The sequence below is a fragment of the Mus caroli genome, chromosome 14 (assembly GCF_900094665.2).
Source record: "Mus caroli chromosome 14, CAROLI_EIJ_v1.1, whole genome shotgun sequence".
NCBI lineage: Eukaryota > Metazoa > Chordata > Mammalia > Rodentia > Muridae > Mus > Mus caroli.
Window position 1 is genome coordinate 52,555,880 of NC_034583.1, and position 22,496 is coordinate 52,578,375.

Genomic DNA, 22,496 nt, shown 5'->3' on the forward strand with positions numbered 1-22,496 from the left:
AGAAACCCTGTCTCGAAAAGCCAAAAAAAAAAAAAAAAAAAAAAAAAAGACTAACCCTAATCTATCATTGCGAGGGTAAAACAAACAAAAAACCCTGTATGCTACAAAGATACAGTCACTAATGATGAGAAAGACTGGAGAAGAGCTCCATAAAAAAATGCAGGACCTATCTCTTTTTGACTTAGACTTTGCAAATTCCAAGTTGACTCTACTGATTAGACATAATCCTCATTAATCTTGTAAGTGTGCTATTACATAAGTCTCTTTCTTATGAAATATGAGTTGATATACTAAAGGAAACCCTACTAGAGCTGGCATAAAGGAAAATGACTGTGAGTAACATATAAATTAAAAAGGAAATAAAGCAAATATTGAAAATGCTAACAATCCAAAGAAACTAGGTGCCACAAGGATATACACAGTGGTTTTGTATTATTCTTTGAACTTTAACTTTCAAACTACAAATCTGAAATTGTTTCCAAAAAGCTAACAACTTATTCCATTTAAAAGTTTAAACAAATCAACTTTCAGTACAACTATAACCCCAGCTAGTTTTTTTTTTTTTTTTTGTCAACTTGATACAAACTACAGGAACTCTCAGTTAAGAAAATACCTCCATGAGATTTGTCTAGAGACAAGACCTTGGGGCACTGTCTTGCTTAATGGTTAATTTCAGAGGGTCCAGGTAACTGCTAGAAATGTTATCCATGGGTTGGTGGTCTCAGGTACTCTAAGAAAGCAGGATAGCAAGCCACAAGGTACACACCAGTAAGTAAGCAACACTCTTCTATGGCCTCCATTTCAGTTCCTACTGACGTCCCTAGATAATTGACTACGCAAGCTAGAGATGAAATAAACTCTTTCCTTCAAGCCGTTTCAGTCATGTGGTTAGAGACCTTAAGAGAATACCTCTTCCCCAAACTATTCTAACCTTGATCCCTTCTATTTTCATGCTGGTTTAGTCCAGCTTCTTAGCACCTGAAAAGTTATGCTTCCAAAGCCTTTCAGGAATCTTATCCATTACTCCTGTCCTGCTCTTCCAGGTATAGACATACATTCCCCACTCTTAGGACAGTACTTGGACATTATATACAGCCATGTGGTATACAGATAAGTATGCTCTTGTCTAGTTTGGAAGAACATTTCTGACATTTTATTTTGAGAGACAGTGTCTCACTAGGTAGAGTAAGTAGACCCCCCAATAGGCCTGTTTAACTTGCTATGCATCCAGACTAGCCCCAAACTCAAGGAGATGTGGCTGCCTCTGCCTTCAGAGTGCCAGGATAAAAGCACGTGCCACCATACAGAGCAGAAAGAACCTTTCTATATCTAACTTGTTAGGTTTCCTTTCATTCATGAGAGAATATTTAGTTTTACCAAATTATGTTCCTCTTTTATCAACTTCCCACTTTCCTCTGCAAATGGGGGTGAAACAACCCATTTTTTCAATGTTAAACTAACCTTTTAATTCAAGGACAAACATTCCAAAAGTTTTCTAAATTATGTATTATTGGACTCAGTTTATTAAGATTTTGTTTAAATGTTCTTTGCTTTCCCCAAGTGGAACTGCGTGACAAGCATCATTTGATGCTCTGGTGGTGTTTTTTTCTTGTTTCATAAGGAACTGGGAAGTGTGTCTTCTTTTCTTACATCTGAAATCATTTAACAAACTGGAATTACTTGCTTCTTTGAATGTCTGCTAGTACTCACCTACAATACTACTTTTGTCTTGCAAAAAAAAAAGGAAAAAGAAATTACAGTAGTTTTTAGCTCCTGATTAATTTGTTTTTAGAACTCAGCACGGGTAATCCACACCTACCCTGCCCATCTACCTCCCTACGTGTAGGTGCTTACACAAGCTCTCCTCCCTGTCCCACACTTGCAGCAGTGCAGTCTGTGCTGAGCAGAGGTGGAGCTGTGTGCCTGCCTGCCTGGGCAGAGGAGCTTTCGACTAGAGAGCTTCAAGTCCTCGGAGGGCGGAGACTGTCCTCCTCTCCTACTGCGCCTTCTCAGACTATCAGGGAAACCCTCAACAAACGTGGAGAACAAGCAAGGTCTCAGCCAACATCCAGACACTTACAGAGACGACCCTAGATCATTAATTACTAACCCCAGATATAGTGAACCCCTTAACAAGCAACCACTCTCAGGTCAGACAATGAATACAATGACTACTGTTTTGAAGTACTTAGTTTCACTTGATACACTCATTTTCTTAAGTCTTTCTTAATTAACAGAATTTAGAATTTGAGAATTAAAATTTTAGGATTCCTAATATTTGTTAATTCAACTTGCCTTAACTGTTTAAAATATAACAACATTCTATAGGTTCTGACTGAGATAAGATCATGTTGATGCTCAAATGATTTAGTTTAAAAGACTTTCACAATTATCAAGCTTTACTTTCTTATTCACTGGTTTGGGTTTTTTTGTTGTTTTTGTTTTCTGTGTTTTTATTGTTGATAATGCTTTTAGGACAATCTCACTATGTTGCCCCAGTTAGCCTAGAATTCACTGAGTGGAAAAGGCTAGGCTTAAACTTGTAGAGCTCTTCCTGCTCCTTAAAGAGTAGGATTATAGGAATATACCATCAAATCTAGCTTACTCATTAATTTCTAACTTAATTTCATTGACATTAAAGAAAATGGCCTTATATAACACTCAAGTTAATTCTGTAGGCTTCTCTCTGTACACCCACCTCCCTAACCCCTGATTAAGCATTTTTCCCAAGGAATCATGTAATCTTTTTATATATGTAGCTAAGAGGTTGTAACTGGCACTCTGGAGGATGAGGCAAGCAGATCTCTAATAATTTCTAGGATGCCCAGGGATTTACAAAGACTGTCTCAAAACAAAGAAGAGAAGAGAAGAGAAGAGAAGAGAAGAGAAGAGAAGAGAAGAGAAGAGAAGAGAAGAGAAGAGAAGAGAAGAGAAGAGAAGAGAGGAGAGGAGAAGGAGGAGGAGGGGAGGGGTAAGGGAAGGAAATAGGCATCTAATAATAATAATAAAAATTTAAAATTTAAAAAATCAGAATACAACCCAGGTAAGAGAGAGACCTTTTGTATTAGGAAAATTCTCTGCATGTTTTTGTTGAAAATATTTTACTTTTATTAACCTAGGCTTGTTTCTTCTTCCTCTATTCCTATTATTTGTAGATTTAGTCTGTTTATAATGCCTGAGATTTCCTGGATGTTTTTAGATTTAACATTTTCTTCAACTAAATTATCCAAAGCCTGAGATCATCTCTTCCACTTCTTATATTCTGTTAGTGGGACTTACCTCTGAGGTTTTTTTTATTTCCTAAACTTTGATTTGCAGTTTTTGTTTTCTTTATTGTTTCTATTTCTACTTTCATGTTTTCAATTATTTTCATTAATTTATTCCACTTTTTATATTTTCAGACTTCATTGAAGAATTTACTACTATCAACTTTAAAGTCCTTGAACATATCTGTAAATGCTATTGTTTGTTTGTTTGTTTGTTTTTCCAGACAGGGTTTCTCTGTATAGCTCTGGCTGTCCTGGAACTCACTTTGTGTACCAGGCTGGACTCTGAACTCAGAAATACACCTGCCTCTGCCTCCCAAGTGCTGGGATTAAAGGTGTGCGCCACCACGTCCGGCGTAAATGCTATTCTGAAGCCCTTGTTTTGTGCTTCAGCTATGACTGCATTTCTCAGGGCCTACTGTAAGAGGGTTGCTGGGTTCTGATGGAGGCATATTATCTTGACTATTAATGTTTGAGTTTCTGCACTGTTGTCTAGGCATCTTAGTTCTGGATGCTTGTGAGTCTAGGTATTTATCATTGGTCTGGTCTTTATTGGGTGAGTGTGGCAGCACTACTAGTTCTCTCTCTAAATCTGAGGACCGTGTGGTGGCTATGGGTTGTCTGTTAAGGAACATAGAAGTCCCTACCAGGTGTGGTCCCTGGGATCCTGATAGAATGTGCTGTTAGGTATCAGGGGTTGAACTGAAGAAATGAAGCCAAGACAGAAGGGAGAAGAGAGTTGAAGGGAATCCACAGGAAGGAAGCAAGCTGGATCTGCCACGAGGTTTGGTGAAGGTCCCCAGGAGTGGAGTCAGGAAGAGATGACTAGCCCTTGAAGGACATCTACTACTGGGCTGGGGATGAGACTGAAAAGTTTTCAATGGAGGACAGGAAGGAGAATAAAATCACCTGACTGATCTTCAGATGAGCATAGTAGAGAGTGCCTTCAGATCTTGGTGGCTGGCACAGGGGATGGGTGGGGCAGCAAGGTTTGAAACTGCTGCTAAGTTCTACAGAGTCCCCAAGGAATGGAGGCAGAGGGGAAGTACAGGACTCTGTAAGTGGTCTGCTAAAGGGTGAGACTGGGGAGTTGGAAAGGGAGGATAGGAGGGAGAATAAAGACTGCCTACCTGATTCTAGTCCAGTATGGTCAGCTGATTCCCAGATAGAGAATGGCTCTGGTATTGGGGGTTGACACAAGGAATGGGGTAAGGAAGAGCTGGATATGAATATATGGGGAGTTCCCAGAGAATGGAAACAGAAAGTTTAGTTCAGTATTTTTGAGTCTTTGTTGATCAGGAGTATTGACCTGGAGTTTTCTTTTCTTGTTATGCCTGGTTTGGGTATTAGAGTGACACTGGCTTGTGAGAAGGAGTTTGGGAGTTTCTATTTCTGTCTTAGTTAAGAGTTTTACTGCTATGAATAGGCACTGGGACCAAGGCAACTCTTCTAAGGACAACATTTAATTGGGGCTGGCTTACAGGTTCAGAGGTTGGAACACGGTGGCATCCAGGCAGGCATGGTGCAGGAGGATCTGAGAGTTCTCCATCTTCATCTTAAGGCTGCTAGGAGATTACTGGCTTCCAGATAGCTAGGATGAGGGTCTTAAAGCCCACATGCACATTGACACATCTACTCCAACAAGGCCCCACCTTCTAATAGTGCCACTGCCTGGGCCAAGCATATTCAAACCACCATCATTTCTATTCTTGAATAGTTTACGGATTGGCTAGAGATACTTTTTCCAATTCTACTTTGACTCCAACTGGTCCTCGACTATCTGGTTTTGTTGTCTTCTATTTTTATTATTATTCCAATCTCACTAGTTATGCATCTGTTTAGGTTATAACTCTTGATGCTGAATCTAGAGATTTCATCATGCCTTTGAGGTTTTCCAGCTTAAGGAAATGTTGTGGGTTTTTAAAGTATTCCCCTATAACATCTGAATTTTTTTGGTGTCTGTTGTATTGTTTCCTTGTTCCCATCTGTTAATATGTAATCCTCTATTACCTTTGGTTAATTAAGACATGAGTCTGTCACTCTTGTTATCTTTTCAAAGAATCAGCTCTTTAGATTTGTTGACTCTTTGTTTTGTTTTCTTTGTTTCTATTACATGTATTAGTTTCTGCTCTGAATTTTAGAATAACTTGGACTTGGTGTGCTCTTGTCTTTATAGAACTGCTTTCGATGTGTCCGAGACTGTTCATGCTGTGTTTACATTCTCATTTAGTTCCAAGAAATTCTTCTTTCTTCATTTCTTCTTTGACCCATTCATTATTCAATAATAAGTTGTTTAATCTCTGTATATATTTCAATTTTTATTACACTGTGGTAAGGTAGAATGCAGGGAGCATTTTCAATCTTTTGGGGATTTGTTTTGTTTTGTTTTGTTTTGTTGGTTTTTCAAGACAGGGTTTCTCTGTGTAGCCCTGGCTGTCCTGGAACTCACTCTGTAGACCAGGCTGGCCTTGAACTCAGAGATCCCCCTGCCTCTGCCTCCCAAGTGCTGGGATTAAAGGCATGCGCCACCACTGCCCATCAATCTTTTTTAATTTAAAAAAAAACAAAAACAAAAAGCAAAAAAAAAAAAAACCCTGTTTCATGTTCCAGTATGTGGTTTACTCTAGAGAATCATATGTGGACTGATGCATAGAATTATACTACTGTGGTCTGCATGGATTATTTTGTGTATACCTATTAAATCCATCTAATGCAAGGTGTCAATTAATTCTGATGTTTCTCTTTTTATTTTTGTCCATTTGACCTGTCTATGGGGAGAAAATTGGGGTACTAAAATCATTTATTAATGAAACTGATGTGAAACTGTGCCTATAAATCCAGTAGTAGTTTTTGGTTTGTTTGTTTGGTTTTTTCCCTAAATGAAATTACACATACAGTAAGGATAGCAATGTCTTCTTGGTTAACTATTTGCTTAGACTGAAGTACCCTCTATCTCTTCTAATCAGTTTTCACTTGCAGTCTATTTTGTCAGGTAGTAAGATACAGACACCTGTCCACTAACTGGTACTTTTGTCTAGCCTTTTAATTTAAGGAAATGCCTGTCTTTAAGGCTAAGATGTATAAAATACTGATGCAATTTTTTTCTTTATTCATTCAGCCAGCCTGTCACTGTGGTGTTGATTTTCCGTGCTGTTTCTGTTCTCAGTAGTACTTTGTGTATCTTTCCAGTCTGACTGATATGTTCACTCCTCTCTTCAGCCCTAAACATTCTCCCTGTGTTTTCTTTGGGTTTGGCTTGTAGCCATATTTAACATACATGTTTCAATGATAACTTTACATATCAATGGCCTCAATTCTCCTATCAAAAGATACAGGCCGACTGGTACTAGATGGGGGAAATGAGCTAATATGTTGGACTGAGGAGGTGTGTATGGGGAAGCCAGAGAGACTCACCCACAGCTTGTCTTATTATATAGACTATGTTTCTGTGGCTTACTCTTAAGTCTATGTCTTACCCTAGACTCTCAACATTTTCTTCATGATTTTTTTCTACAACTTTTATACTTTTGTGTTTCATGTTTAAACCTATCACCTGAGTCTATATTTTTGCACATGGTGTGGTTTGGGCTCAGGTACACTTTTTGTTGTTTTTAAAACTTTATTATTATTATGTGTTCAGATGTTTTGCTTACCTACATGTCTGCATATGCTGCATGTGCCTGGTTCCCACAGAGGCCAGAAGGCAGCACCAGAAACCCAAGGACTGGGTTTGTGATCCATTATGTGGGGGCTGGAACTCCAGATTCTCTAGAAGAGCAGCCAGTGCTCTAAACCATTGAGCCATCTCTCCAACTTCTTAAATATGTATGTATGTATGTTCAATTGTTTGATGCCTCTTGATAAAAGGGTATGCTTCTTCCAATGAAATCAAATTGCACTGTTACCAAAAATCAGCTGAGGGCTAAAGCTACAGCTTGGAAGTAGAGGCCTAATATGTGCTCTATAGGTTCAATTCACAGAACCATTAAATACATAGATAAGCAAGCAAGCAATCTGTTGAGGGTCTGCTTCTGGATTTGGGTCTACTTCTGAGTTTTGTATCTGTTCCATGGATCTGTGTACCTGTCTGATAACAGTGAAGTACTGGTTACTATTTACTATGTACTCAAAAGCAATTTCTTGGTTGTTTTTTTTCCCCCAAGACTATGTTACCTATCCTAGAGTACATTTGTTTGTTTATTTGTTTGTTTTTCGAGACAGGGTTTCTCTGTATAGCCCTGGCTGTCCTGGAGCTCACTTTGTAGACCAGGCTGGCCTCGAACTCAGAAATATGCCTGCCTCTGCCTCCCGAGTGCTGGGATTAAAGGCGTGTGCCACCACGCCCGGCTAGAGTACATTTTATGATAAGCTTTTCTATGTTTACAAAAATTCTTGATTAAGATTTAATAGATAACATATTAAACCAACAGATTGATATGGGCTAGCACCTTTACTATATTGGGGTTACCCATTTATGAATATAGTATATTTAACTGTTTATATAAAATCTTCCTTCTAGTTAGCACTTCATAGCTTACAGTATACAGATCTTATACATGTTATTATGTACTTATTTGTATGTGTGCCAATACATATGTGGAGGTCAGAGGAAAATTCACAGGAGTTGATTATTTCCACCTTGTACATCCTGAAAAATCAAACTTGGGTCATCAAGGCTTGCCAATGAAAGAAAGCCTTTACCCACTAAGCCATCTTGCTATCTCCCACATTTTAGGTATCTTCTTTTCTCTAGAGCAACTATAAATAGTATTGTTTTTAATTGTGCTCCTGCATATTATTAGTATACTATGATTTTTATTTTTATGAACTGAACTTCATGCTTATAAAATTCATTTATAGGCTAGATGTCTAGATCTTCTAACCTTTTTTTTTTTTTTTGGAAAAAAATGGGTCTCATATAATCCCAGGGTTGGCCCTTAAACCCACTATATAACTAAGGATGGCTTTGAATTCCTGATTCTCCTGTCTACAAGTGCTAGGATTACTGGTATGCAGCATCATGACTGTTTTATGTGGTGCTGCGATAGAATAAGGGCTTCTTCTTATATGTTAGTAAGCATTCTACTACCAACTGATCCACATTATCAGTCCTAAGAGTGAATACTTTAGGATTTTTCCATAGACAATTTTGTCATAAACAAAAGTTATCTTTTCCTTCCTATTCTTCTGGCACTGACTATAACTTCCAACAATATAATTAACAACAGTAAGAATGAATCCCCCTAAGTCAGGCGTGGTGGCGCACGCCTTTAATCCCAGAACTTGGGAGGCAGAGGCAGGTGGAGTTCGAGGCCAGCCTGGTCTACAGATTGAGTTCCAGGACAGCCAGGGCTATACAGAGAGACCCTGTCTCGGAAAAAAAAAAAAAAAAAAAAAGAATGAATCCTCCTGACCTGCTGCCAAACCTTAGGGAAAGCTTTCAGTCTTTCACCATTAAATACAAAGTATGTGGTTATTCTTCATCAAAATGTGGTAATAATGCCTCTCATTCCTAATGTGTTCAGTATTTAATCAGGAATGAGCATTAGACTTTTGTAAAATGCTCTGCCCAAACTGATATAATCTTACAATTTTTCTTACATACCTAACAAGAAAGTTCAGGGAAAGGCTGTGGTGGCTGTTTGAATAAGAATGTCTTCCACAGGCTCATATATTTGAACACTTAGGGCGTGGCGACTGTTTGAAAGGATTAGGAGGTATGGCCTTGGTAGACGAAAGGTGTCACTGTGGGGGTTTTGAGGGCCCACTGGTTCTCTCTTCTTTCTTCTGCCTCCAGATCTGCATGTAGAACTCTTCCCTTCTGCAGCACCATGTCTGCCTGTGTATGTATGCTTCCAGAGAACCATGCTCCCACCATGATGATAATGGTCTGAACCTCTGAACTGTAAGCCAGCTGCAATTAAATGCTTTCCTTTATAAGAGGTGTCATGGCCATGGTGTTTCTTCACAGAAATAGAACACTGACTAAAACCATTGTTTTATTCTGTTTGGAGGGTTTTTTGAGACAGCCCACAAACTCAGGCTAGCCTTAAACTTATGGCAATTCTGTCTCACAACCTTCTAAGTATTGGGATCACAGGTTTGAGCTATCGTACCCAGTTCAACCTGTAATATTTTGTATAGACGGTGTGTGTGCATGTGGTAGTGCACAGGTGGAGGTCAAAGGTCAAGCTGAGGGAGTTAGTTTTCTCCTTATAAACATGAGGATAACAATCAGGTTGTCAAACTTTGTGGCAAGTGCCCTTACTTGTTGAGCTATCTAAGTGCCCCAAAACATGGGATATTTTTTAAAGAATTACTTTAAGAAGTCAAACAACTAATTGAAATACTGAATCTGCTCAGCCTAATGAGAAATGTTGCTAAAAGTAAGATTTTAACTTTTCCTTACTTTTAGCTTACCTGATCAATCAACCACTGCCAACAGATTTTAAGTTTAATATAATATGTCAAAGTGGAGAAAATTACTATTACCAGTAATAAAAGTTTTAAGCTGATCCTCATAAACTTTCACTGAACATTTACATTCAGACATAAGAGTTAATAGCTTTGTCTTTTTTCAGCTAGTGACTTTAGATGGCCCGGTCTCAATCTTCCTGCCTCTACCTCCCAAAAGCTGAGATTACAGGAGTTAAGTGCTATATATACATATATATATCCCCAGCCAGTCTTGTTTTTTATTTTTTTAAAAATACATAGTCCCCTTACCTTCCGGAGTTCAACTGTCACTTCATTTCTGTGTCTTCGCATCGTCTAAAAAGGAAAATAAGATTACTTTAGTACCAAAATTTTAATACTGCTAAAATGTAAACCGGTGTCTTCTTTTTAGAACCAAAATAATCTTTTCTGAACAGTTTTTGAGGTTCTATTTTTTTTTTTATTTTATATGTTATGTCTGCCTGAATATATGACTGTGTACAACTGCAGACAGTGCCCGTGAGGGTCAGAAGAGGGAACTGGATCACCTAGAGCTAGTTACAAAAGAGTCTAGCACCATGTGGGTGCTAGGAATTGAATCTGGATCCTCTGGAAGAGCAGCCAGTGCTCTTACTCCTGAGCCATCTCTCCAGACCCCAACTTAATCTTAAAATAAAAATTTGATTCATTTACTTAATCTGTTTTTGAGACAAGCTCTTACTACATAGTTCAGGCTGGTCTTGAATCAAACTCTTCCTACGTCAGCTTCCTCCCAAGTGCTAAGATCGCAAGCACACACCACTGCATCTACCTAATTCTTTTTAAACAATAAACAGTGATTAGCTAGAAAGCTGACAGTGTTGTATCAAATGTCTATTGGTTGATTCATGTAAATTGTGATGTAGCTTGGCAACTAGTAATCCACTCTCCTATCCAAAGTGCACCCAGGTTTTGGTTTCGGTTTTGGTTTTGTTTTGGTGGTGGTGGGTACGTGCCGGTGTAGAGTTATACCCTCTCTGTAGTGTATCAAATGTAGGAAATCTAAATAGCCTTACTCTCTCCTATCTTGTCTCCTGGCAAATACCATACATAGCAGAACAGTCAGTCACCTGTAGTGGCACCTCGAGACCTAAGCAACAAGGTGCCATTAAATTCTCAGAGAATTTGGACACAGAATCAACAATACCCATATCCTCATCCATAAACTACCTCATTCTTCCAGTAAATTATAGTTTTGCTGGAGTCAGCCAAATGAGGCTTATAACCAATGAATTCTATCTCTTTACTCATATTTTAAAGTAACATGCAATTTGCTTTCTGGTTACAGCCTTGTCATGCATGAGCAGCTACCTCTCGTGTTTCTGCTATCACGCCTTCCCTACCATGACGGATTCTATCCCCTCAATCCATGAATCAAAATAAATTCTGCCTTCTTAAGCTACTTCTTTGAGGTACTTGATTACGGTTACTCTAACAACTCATGCGATATAGATAAGACTGCTGGAAATGGTCTTGTAGGAGGAATTTAAGAGAATTTAGAAATAGGTGCTATAGAGCAATCAGCTATTCTGTTAGGAGCCTAGGAAATTAGAAATTAGAATGCCAGCAGAAATATCAACAATAAACACTGTGTTCATAGATTTCCTTAGGGGAACAAAAGTTCTATAGGAGCTAGGCCAAATGGCTATTCATGTTACATTCTGGCACAAGAAAAAAAAAAAAAAAGACTACATTCTGCCTATTTTCTGGAAACTTTACAGATGCTGAATTGAATTAAAAAGTAAAGAACTAATTTGTTTGGAGAAGGAAATTTCAAGACACCCTAACTTCCAGACTATTGCATGAATGGTGTTTATTGCCTTTAACCTGGCTTACAGCAAGAATTCTGAACAGAAATAATGGGAGAAAGTGTTATTTGGTGAAGAAAGCAATGTTGAACTTAAAAGTGACAGATATGACAAAGATGCTATAAATGTTAAGGAGATTAGGGTAATAAAGAAGAACTTGCATATTGAATTGGAACCGTAAAAATGTTTTTTGTCCTTAAGAGTTGGCTCATGGTTCAAGTGTTTGCCAATTTTCAAGAGGATAAGAGTTTGATTCCTAGCATACATACTGGACAGCTCACAACTACCTGTAACTCTAGTTTCAAGAAATACATCATTCTCTTCTGGTTTCTGGAGATACCTTCACACCCATGGTGCCTTAATGGCAAGATCCCATCCATCAAAGGCTCCATGTTGTAAAACTGAAAATCTGTTTGAAAAACTTTCATTTGAAGCAGAGTGCCTAAACAAGAAAGCCTCTGTTAAGAGTTCTCTGCTCGAAACTGGCTGCCTAAAGAAACATACTGCCTGAGCTTAGCCATGAAGACACGTGTCCACTGCAGTCTTGGTCTAAGCGGTCTTTGACTATCCCTCAGACAAGCAGTACTACTTGGTGGCAAAATCCATATGGTTCCAATTTTGCAGGCATGTAAAATACAAGGTCATGCAGACTTACGCCAGCGTTTCAGAAGAGGTCAGGCAACATGTGGCAGAGTCAGATTCACTGCAAGAAGAATCTGTGAGGCCACTATATTAAGCTAAGGTAAATCCTACATTGCAATGAGGACTCCAGCATGCTGGAAATGTCAGGGATACAGGATGTCTATAAAAGGAAGCTATAAGGCCATGTGTGCTGCAAGGAGCAAAGCTGTAGAGTGGGGCCACCCAAAGTCCAGGGAGGCCCACACATCTCAGATGCAGACATGGAACTGCTGAGAGTAGTATTTGCCCTTGGGATTCAGTCTTTTGGTCTTTCCATGCTGTCTCCATTCTTCCCTTTTTAAATAGGAATATTTATTCTGTGTCACTGTAGATTGAAAGTTAATTTCTTTTTAATTTTACAGGGACTCACAGTTAAGAGACTACCTTGAGCCTCAGAAAATTCAACTGGACTTTTGAACAAAGCTGGAACTCTAAGACTATGGATGGAGCTTTCCAAAACGTGGGCTAAATGCATCTGAACATACATCTATGAGGAGTCTGAACATATATCTATGAGGAGCCAAGTAGCAGGATGTTATAATTTGAGTATGAAATGTCCCCTACAATCTCATATAACTACTAAATTCAGTTTGCCACTCTTTACTTTCCAAACAAGTAGGAAACTGGAAGAATGAACTTTAAAAATGATTCAATTATATACTATTAAGAACCCCTTTCAGATTTAAAGACAAAGATGAGTGTTAAAATACTTGATTTTTTTATTTTTTTATTTTTAAAAACTAGAGCTGCTGGACTCTGGCAGGGAAGGGGGAAATAAAACAAGAAGGAAGTAACAAAGAAGAGAAACCGTTAGGTGCAGGAGAAATGGCCTAGTGGTTGCTCTTACAAAAGACTCAGATGTGATTCCCAGCATCCATATTGGGGATCCCAACTGTCTGTAACTCCAGTCCCAGGGGATCCAATGCCCTCTTCTGGCATCTGTTGGTGCTTGTATGCCACAGACAGATACAGAGACAAAACATACATAAAATAAAAACCAATTTCAGGAAAAAAAAAATACAAATTGATAAAACTGAAAAAGAACAATGAAACAAAGTTTTCTCCCTGAAAGTAAAATCAGCATTACTGACAAAATACTGAAAGAAAAAACACCAAAAGTACAGACAAAGGGGGACACAAACTACTTATACTGCAAATCAAGACAGAGAACTACAGTCTATAACATCACAAGAATAAGGAGTAACTGGAAACACACATGTATTTGTTAATTTAGATGAACTGGGAGAATTTCTGAAAAACAAACTATATCTTACCACCTAACAGAGAAAGTAAGTTAATAATACTATAACTAAAAATGTAATTTAAATTTGTTTCCTGTCAAAGCTCAGAGGATTTAAATGGAGAAGTTTTCTGAAGTTGGGGGTTCGGGGTGGCAGAACCACAGCATCAGTTATCCACATGCACTGGCTGGTTTTGTGTCAACTTGACACAGCTGGAGTTATCACAGAGAAAGGAGCTTCAGTTGAGGAGATGCCTCCATGAGATCCAACTGTAAGGCATTTTCTCAATTAGTGATCAAGGGGGAAAGGCCCCTTGTGGGTGGTGCCATCTCTGGGCTGGTAGTCTTGGGTTCTATAAGAGAGCAAGCTGAGCAAGCTAGGGGAAGCAAACCAGTAAAGAACATCCCTCCATGGCCTCTGCATCAGCTCCTGCTTCCTGACTTACTTGAGTTCCAGTCCTGACTTCCTTTGGTGATGAACAGCAGTGTGGAAGTGTAAGCTAAATAAACCCTTTCCTCCCTAACTTGCTTCTTGGTCACGATGTTTGTGTAGGAATACAAACCCTGACTAAGACACCACACCACATCTTTCTAAAAAATAGGAGATGAGTATTGCAAGTCAATATCCTCTCTGCATATAGATATGAAAACTCTTAACAAAAAAATACCAAATAATATTCAATATATAGTAGCTCTTCCATACCAGGAGTTTTACTTTCCAAGTCTTTAGTTACCCACTGTCAACTGCAGTCTAAAAATATTAAATGGGGGCTGGGGTGATAGGTCAGTAGTTAAGAGTGTTGGTTGCATATAAGTATGAAGACCTGAAATAAAAACCCTAGATCTTACTATACACACACACACACACACACACTGGGTAGGAACACACACGCCTGAAGACCCAGCATTAGGAGGAGGTAGAGACAGGCTGGCCCAGCAACTCAATAGCCAGCCTAGCTAAAATGACAAGTTTCGGGTTCAATAAGAGACTCTGCTTCAAGGAAATAAAGCAGATAGTGATAGAGCAGAAAATCCAAGTCCTCCTCTGGTCCCTACTCATATGCCAGGAAGCACATACATGTTTACACAATGCATATAATATACAAAATCACAAAAATAAACTAGTCTATATCATTCTGAGCAGCACGATTAAATGCTACTCCTTGACCATCACACAATTCATCCCTTTGTACTATCTGCCTGGCTGTTACTTAACACCATGTTAGCTATCACATCAACTGCTGAGGCACTGCTCTGTGTTCAGGTAAGCCTTATGTGGTATTCCAATGCTGTATTAAAACCCCCAATGGCCTCTATAACCTCACCTCATTTCATCTATTCTCATCATGTAGGCACTGAAATCATCACAGAAGTACAATATAATAAGGTATGTTAGGATATATATGTCACATAAAAGTTATTACAATATATTGTTATAACAGTTTTTTTAACTATTGGTAATCTCTTACTGTTCCTAAATTGCTAAATTAAACTCAAATCATCAGGATGCCTATATAGGAGGAAAGTAAGTTATATACAAGGCATACAACTACCCATGGTTTCAGGCATCAGTAAAGACAGCACATAATCATGGCAGGTACAGAGGGACAAAATGTACAAAAAGAAATATACATCACCAGCAAATGGACTTTATTCCAGAATCCAAGACTGCTTCTGTATTTGAAAACTGATCACTGTGAACCATATTAACAAACAAAAACGATAAAGGTATTTGAAAAAACTATACCCAGCTGAGCATGGTGGCACACACCTTCAATCCCAAACTCAGTGGAGTCTGAGGCAGGCCACTCCCTGCAGTGGAGTTCCAGGCCAGCCAGGGCTACATAGCAAACAAAACACTAAACCCATTCATAATAAAATCTTTCAAAAAAAAATTGCAGAAGAACTCCAAATCAAATAAAAGGGGAAAGAAACTATTATTAACATACTTGAGAGTTGTCACAAGTCTGAGTATTTTCCTCCTAAGATTAAGAACAAGAAGAAGATTCCACTCAGTTATTACTCTGCATTGTAATCCCAGGAGCTCTTGGTACCAGAAGGCAAAATAAGGTAAGAAAAGGAAGTAAACAACCTTTCCCTCCTGGAAATTCACTATCTAGGGTACTTTGTGATGATACAGAAAAACTGATTAAGAATTTAAAAACAGACTTCAAATACTTACCAAGTAACATCATGTACAATTCTTGTGATTTTAAAACTGGTTGTCAATTTATTAAATGAAGGTATAACCACATAGCTGGTAAAGTACTAATTATTCTCAGTGCTACAATAGGCCCCGCATTCATTCTCCTCCAGGTAGCTTCACTTTTTATCAACTGAATGGTCTAGGGTATGTCTGTAAGGGTGTTTCACTGGACAGTAACATCTGTTGGTAAGCAGAGTGAAAACTATCACTATCACAAGTGGGCATAGAACAGAAAGGCAAAGGATGGGTAGATTTTAGCCTAAGTCTGGGACATCTTCCTTCTCTGCCTGTAAGCACACTTCCTATCCTCTGGACTCACAGCAGTCTGCCCACCCTTGCCTCCCTTGCCTCCCTTCCTGGGCCTACAGCCTCAGTCTGAGGCATACTGCTGGCTTTCCTGGTTCTCTACCCAGCAAACGGGCATTGTGGAACTTCTCAGCTTCCAAAATGAAGCCACTGACACTAGCACATCTCCTCCACCACCTACTTACCTTATCTATCAGTTCTGCTTCTCTGGAGACCACTACAATAATCCTTACTTGGAAACTCTCCAAACTTAAAAATGCAGGCTTGAGGTTTGGATTATGAAGAACCAAAGTGTGACAACACTACTGCAGAGAGTTTTAAGAAAATTTCTTAAGTAATTCTTAATTATCGTCTTCTTAATAATACAAAACAGTAACTTCTGGAATAAGCTCTGAGAGGGCTGCTTTTCCTTAACTACATTTTGTTTAAAACAAACAAAGCTGTAATACTGACCAGCAGCAGTATCAGGTTAAGCCTGAGGATAAGTTGTAAGAGCATGTGAGAAGGAAGTTATGATGATACTATCCACTGCACGTTGGGAACAAAAGTAAGTCCTACCCCAGACCAAAGCTGCAGAGCTAAACAAACACTAAGGCTTACTTAGAACTTCAAAATGTCTCAACAGACTGTTTCTGATACAGGCAGATTGCACGTTTACTAAAGGGAAGTAGCCTCTGAAGATCAATCATGTCCCTATGTGCTAGGAAATAAACCACAATAAACAGAATCATAATAAAAGATCAGGCCGGGAAGTGGTGGCACAAGCCTTTAATCCCAGCACTTGAGAGGCAGAGGCAGGTGGATTTCTGAGTTCAAGGCCAGCCTGGTCTACAGAGTGAGTTTCAGGACAGCCAGGGTTACACAGAGAAACCCTGTCTCAAAAAAAAAAAAAAAAAAAAATCAGAACAAATGGCAAGAACAAAGAGAATAATCCTCATCTCTTTTGGATCTATGATACTAGAATTAAGCTGTAAAATGTAAAAATACTAACATAACTGATAGTTAATTTTATAGTAGTTTTGTTGTGGTTCAATACAGATTTTGTTAAGTTTAAAATAAATCAGAGGAGGGGCACGAGATGGCTTGGCAGGTAAAAGCAATTTGCCACCCAAGTTCAATCCCTAGGACCTGCAGAGGGCACAAGATCTTTGTGTTCACAGAGGAGCACTAGGGAAACTAGGAATGTTAAACACAAGGCTGCCTCTTCAAAGGAAGAAATGCATAAACTGTTTTCCACCCAGAAGGCTGGGAATGGATGTGGTTAAGAGCCTGGTGAACCGTGCACTACCTGTATGAATGAGGCTACACCAGGTCCTCACCTCACCTCAGGGCCCTTAAGATGGTACATGTAATCTATCTATACAATCCGTTTTTTATGGAAAAGGTGACATGTACTTTGAAAAGAGTTCCAACTTAACTAATGCTTAAGCTTTAACTGTACACAAGATTATGTTACACCAAGAAATGGTCTTTTCCAAGTTGAGTTGTACTTAAATATGCCTAAAATAAACTTCCTAGCAGCAGATTCTAGAAGTTTGAAACAACAAGAGCTACCGAGTCACACTGAACCAGACTTCCTTCTTCCTGGATGTGGTGTTTGCAGAGAGACTCTTCCCACAGACCCACACTGTAGCAGAGAACCAACTCTCACAAGTTGGTTACAATAAACACACACACACAAACAGATAAAAAGTTAGATAAGTTAGAAGGAATTTACCAATTAAGAGTTCAGTGTAGTGATACATGCCTGGGATTCGGGCACTCTGGTGGCTGCATTAGGAGGATCCTAATTTCATGTGTAATATGTGCTTTATACTGAAATTCTGTGGAAAGGGAGGAGGGAGGAAGGAAGGAATAAGGGAGAGGAGGGGGAAGAGAAGGGAAATGAGAAAGAACAAACACAAAGAAGAGAAGAGGGAAAAGAAGGGAGCAAAGACCAGTAAATACAAGACATAAAAATAAAGGAAAAAAGGAAAAAAAAAAAAAAACAACCCAGAAGGTTCAATAAATTATTTAATATCCTGTTTACTCAAGATCTAAAGAGATAAAAGCAATGAACAGAAGCAGTATTTAAAGAGACAACAGCTAAGAATTATTATCTACAACTGAAAGAAAAAGAGAAAGCTTATTTATGAAGTCAACGAACAGCCAGGTGTGATGATGTGACCCACCTTTAAACCCAGCACTCAGGAGGCAGAGGTAGGAGTCCAGCCTAGTCTACAGAGGGAGTTCTAGGACAGCCAAGGCTATGCAGAGAGAAACCCTGTACCAAACAAAAACAAACAAACAAAATACAGCATTTTAAAAAAGAGTGAGAGGAAAGATGCCAACCTAAGTATAAAGTCAAAAACAAGCACACATCAGGATACAGGGTACCAGGGAAAAGGACCCTGAAAGGAGTTGGAGTGAAACAAACTATATCCAAAAGCTGTCTTGTTTTGTTTTGGGTTTTTTTTGTTTTGTTTTGTTTTTGCCTGTAAGTGAGGTTTATAAATTTTATTATATATTTATTGGTCTTGTCTATTAACAATTTTATCTTTTAAAAACTATTGGCCCTTAACAAAAACTGGTGAGAAAAAAAAAAAAAGGAGAGAGAAAAAGTTGAAAGCATAGTGTTAGCATAAACTTTCAGGTGGTTCTGGCATCAGAAGCCTCTGATGAACACAGCCTAAGTATCCACACTGAAAATAAACCCACCACTTCAGAAAAGTACCAGACCACACACGAGTCACATACCTGTAAGCTAACTAAATCCAAACTAATACTACAATCCTAGAGTACGGAATAAAAACTGTACCTCAATAAACAAATTAAACAGTCACATTATACGTGTTCCTTGATCAACTGTTTTTCCCAAGCATTATAACTCAAGTTTTTAAATCTTACTTGAGGAAAGGGAGGTGAAAGGCAAAAGAATTTCCAAATTCAATTTGGCTTTGCGGATTGTATAAGGACACAAACTGCCCTCTTCAGTAGCCATAGGTAGGAATTAACTGCATGGTGTTATTTTGTGCTGGTGCCCTTTAAGGACCTCCACAAAACAAGCATTCATGTTTCATGGTATTCATTACAAAGCTACTTCTGAAGAGAGATGAAAGCCATACATAGGGCAATGAGACATCAACCTCCTAAAAGAACATTTTATCTTCAAACTCAGAATTGTATCAAAGAAGGAATGACAGAATTCCACTATCATCACAACTAAGTAAACTGAAGGAGCCAGACAATGCTTATCAGTGATTTCTAACATCACAAACAGAATCTGACATCATAAACCTCATGAACGAATTACATCCCACACCCCTCTGTTGGGAGGTTTGCATATCATATAAACCTAACAAGTGACTTGTAACTAGAAAAGACAGTAGATCTTTACAGTTACCACTTTAGTAATAAAAAGACAAGCGACAGCATTAAAGCATGACAGATATGCTAAACAGTCATTTCTCCAAAGAAGGCAGACAATGACCAGTATACTTCGCAGAGAAACGCACATTCACCTGAGATGCAGCCCACAGGATGGCTAATTTTTGAAAAGGAGTTCTAGTGCTGCAGCTCAGGGGGAGAGCACATGCAAAAGCAGGTGGTATTAGAAAAAGGGCAAGTAGTGTTAGAAGGTCTTGGAGAAACTGAAACTCATCAACAAAAACAATGTTCTTATTATATAGTCATTAACTGTGTAATAACAAAAAGGAATAAAATACATACAAGCAACACCCAAGAACTTTAAGCCACATACTATAGAATCCCACCTCTATAAATACCCAGAATTGGCAATCTACAGGCGGGAAGATTACTATTTCTTAGGTACAGGGGAGTGGGCAATGTGAGGAGGAGGGGCCAGAAACAGCAGGTGAGGCTAAAGGATGTTAGGATTGCCTGTGATGGTGAAAACATTTTAACCTTGGTTTTGATAGTTCCACAACTCTGCAAATATATCAAAAGCTGCTGAGTAACACACAGTGGGTGAACTGAACGGTATGTGCATTAAAGCTCCATAAACAAATACAGTGTGACTTCTAGCTCAACAAGTATTACATACCCAAGTGTCCAGGAAGACGGGGAGCAACTGATGAATGTCAGTGCAACCACTTACCAGAAACAATCTGGCAAAATTTGGTGACATTAAAAATCATCCTGAAAGACATTCAACTCTACTCAAATTCTTGCATATATGTGTCACAAGACAAACACAAACAGTCTGAGGGCATCCCTGGTATGTAATACCAAAAAAAATTAAGGAACTGTAACACAATTATTTTTCAACACTGAAAGTTAATAAAGATTTTTTTCCACATTAGTTTTGTGAAAAGCAAAATTAGTCACTACTATATACAATTTCTATATACAGGCATGTATGATAAATCTAAAACAGAAAAGTAATGGCTGAAACAAATTTGTGATGGGTATTTATTTCTGGGAGGGAAGCTATAGGGCCAGAGAGGAAAATATAGCTAGCTTTCAGTTTACTGGTTCTAGTTCTGAAAATAGGTATTGGATTAATAAAAATCTGATTTATTATTGCTTCAAGAATTATGGTCAATGCTATTTTTGAGTATGAAATATTACATGGTTTGTTTAAAGGGAAAAACAGCACTACTAATACACTACCATGCATCTTGTGTTAAACACTGTGCTCTAGGCTGGGTCAGAAAAGCTCAGCAGTAGAGACAGCAGTTAGCTATTGCCCTGGGTTCATTCAACACCCAGTTCCCAAAGGTTCCCAAAATAAATGCATAAAGAATTGTGATTCACTGATGAAACGCCAACAAGCTACAGCCAACAAAATACAAATAGTAAGAGATAACCATTATAATTCAATTCAGAGTGTAGTCCTAAACAAATGAATAATAACAAAATCCCACTGATAATATGTATTAACAGTTCTCTAGTGTCATCTTCCCATGCTACACTTGGTTTGAGTTAGTAATTCTCAAACTTTAGCCTATTCCAGAATCCTGGGGTTTATTAAAACAGACTACTGGCTCCACTCCAGAGTGTTTCCCAAGCACCAAGTCTGGGGCAGTATTAAAACTTTATATTTTTAAAAAGATCTCAGTACCAAGAGCAAATCAAACCAAGTAGGCAAGTGCATAAAATATATTCAATACTGAAGGCATAAAATTTAAAGCTCCACAGCTTCCATTGCAAATATCTATTATAACTGTTCATTGAGTTACATAGACTTTCGTCTGGCTAATTTCCATGCTTAACGTTATTTAAAAGGTTTTTTTTTTTAAATCATTAAGTTCATGAAATTTAAAAATAAAAAAATTTTAAAATAAAATAACCATCTCAAGTAAAGATACTGATATTATTAATTATGGAACCACACATTTACCTACTGCTCTAAGTTAACACACAAAATAAACAACAGAGTCATCACCAAATTACAGAGCATCAAAGTCCTACCGAACAGTTTTCCCCTAAAGAAAACCAAATGAATTATTCAGCAGACTACGTGTGCATGTACTAGTCAAACACGTTAGCAGACTGCCGAGGACCACACATCTGAGCTGGCCTGGGCTTTATTACTGATCCCTCACATGTACAAACGGCTGTTTGGGGAAACCTACTGGCTCTCTCTGTGTCTCCCTCTCCATCTCCCCTTCTCTCTTCCCCTTCCTGTCTGTCTCTTTTCTTTAAGGTTCCTAAGACCTATCATTCAGGTTATAGCAAAGGCTTCTAACAGGAGCAGTGCCTGTGGTATGCTGAAAGCTCCCAATATATATTAACTATAGTCATCACTATAGTGGCCACAACTCACACTCCCAACACTCCACCTGTAATGATCAATATCTCATCTGTCTTCATATACTTCCACACTATTTACCAACATCTTCTTGTGATCAGTGTCATTTCTGACAGTCTCTCTTATAGCCACTAAAGACTGTCAAGTGACTTGGCTTAGTTTTTCTTTCAGGTCAAAATCCTGATTATATTACTGGTGTCTTCAACAACTATTCTAACAGCCTGTTCAAGAGGCTTGCCAAACACAGACTTCCACTCTTAACTTTGAAATTTTCATTTCACTGACTCAAGATTTTGTGGCAATGTTTTTTTCCTCAAGAAAACCACCTACAGTTTGAGCATGGTGGTGGTATGCCTTTAACCCAGCACTTGGGGAGGCAGAGGCAGATTTATGTGAGTTCAAGACCAGCCAGTGTTGCAGGATTTTCCCTGTCCAATCACATTAGGGCAGTAGGAGGCTTGTGTTTGGACAGGAGAAGGGTGGTGGAGTGAAGAGTTAGAGAGAGAGAACATGAACCAGAATGGAAACTGCTGTGGTGTTATCAAAAGGTTAGAATAATTGGGTTAAAGCTTTGTCATTATCATTTGGCTCTGAAATTATTGCATTGGCATCTTGTAAATTATGTTATGATTGATATATAAATCTGATTGGCTAATTAAGCATTAAGAGTCTTGATTCTAAGCCGGGCGTGGTGGCGCACACCTTTAATCCCAGCACTTGGGAGGCAGAGGCAGGAGGATTTCTGAGTTCGAGGCCAGCCTGG

At 38.6% G+C, this 22,496-nt stretch overlaps 1 protein-coding gene across 2 annotated transcripts in view; it reads right to left on the reverse strand.

The window, feature by feature from the left end:
- Kpna3 (karyopherin subunit alpha 3) overlaps positions 1-22,496 on the reverse strand; it is a 91,180-nt gene that overhangs the window by 28,345 nt on the left and 40,339 nt on the right. For both annotated transcript variants that reach the window (XM_029469010.1, XM_021181469.2), the window contains exon 2: positions 9,993-10,037. In XM_029469010.1, the coding sequence (XP_029324870.1) occupies positions 9,993-10,034 (42 nt within the window). In that variant the 5' untranslated portion in view covers positions 10,035-10,037. The remainder of the gene's footprint in view (positions 1-9,992; positions 10,038-22,496) is intronic.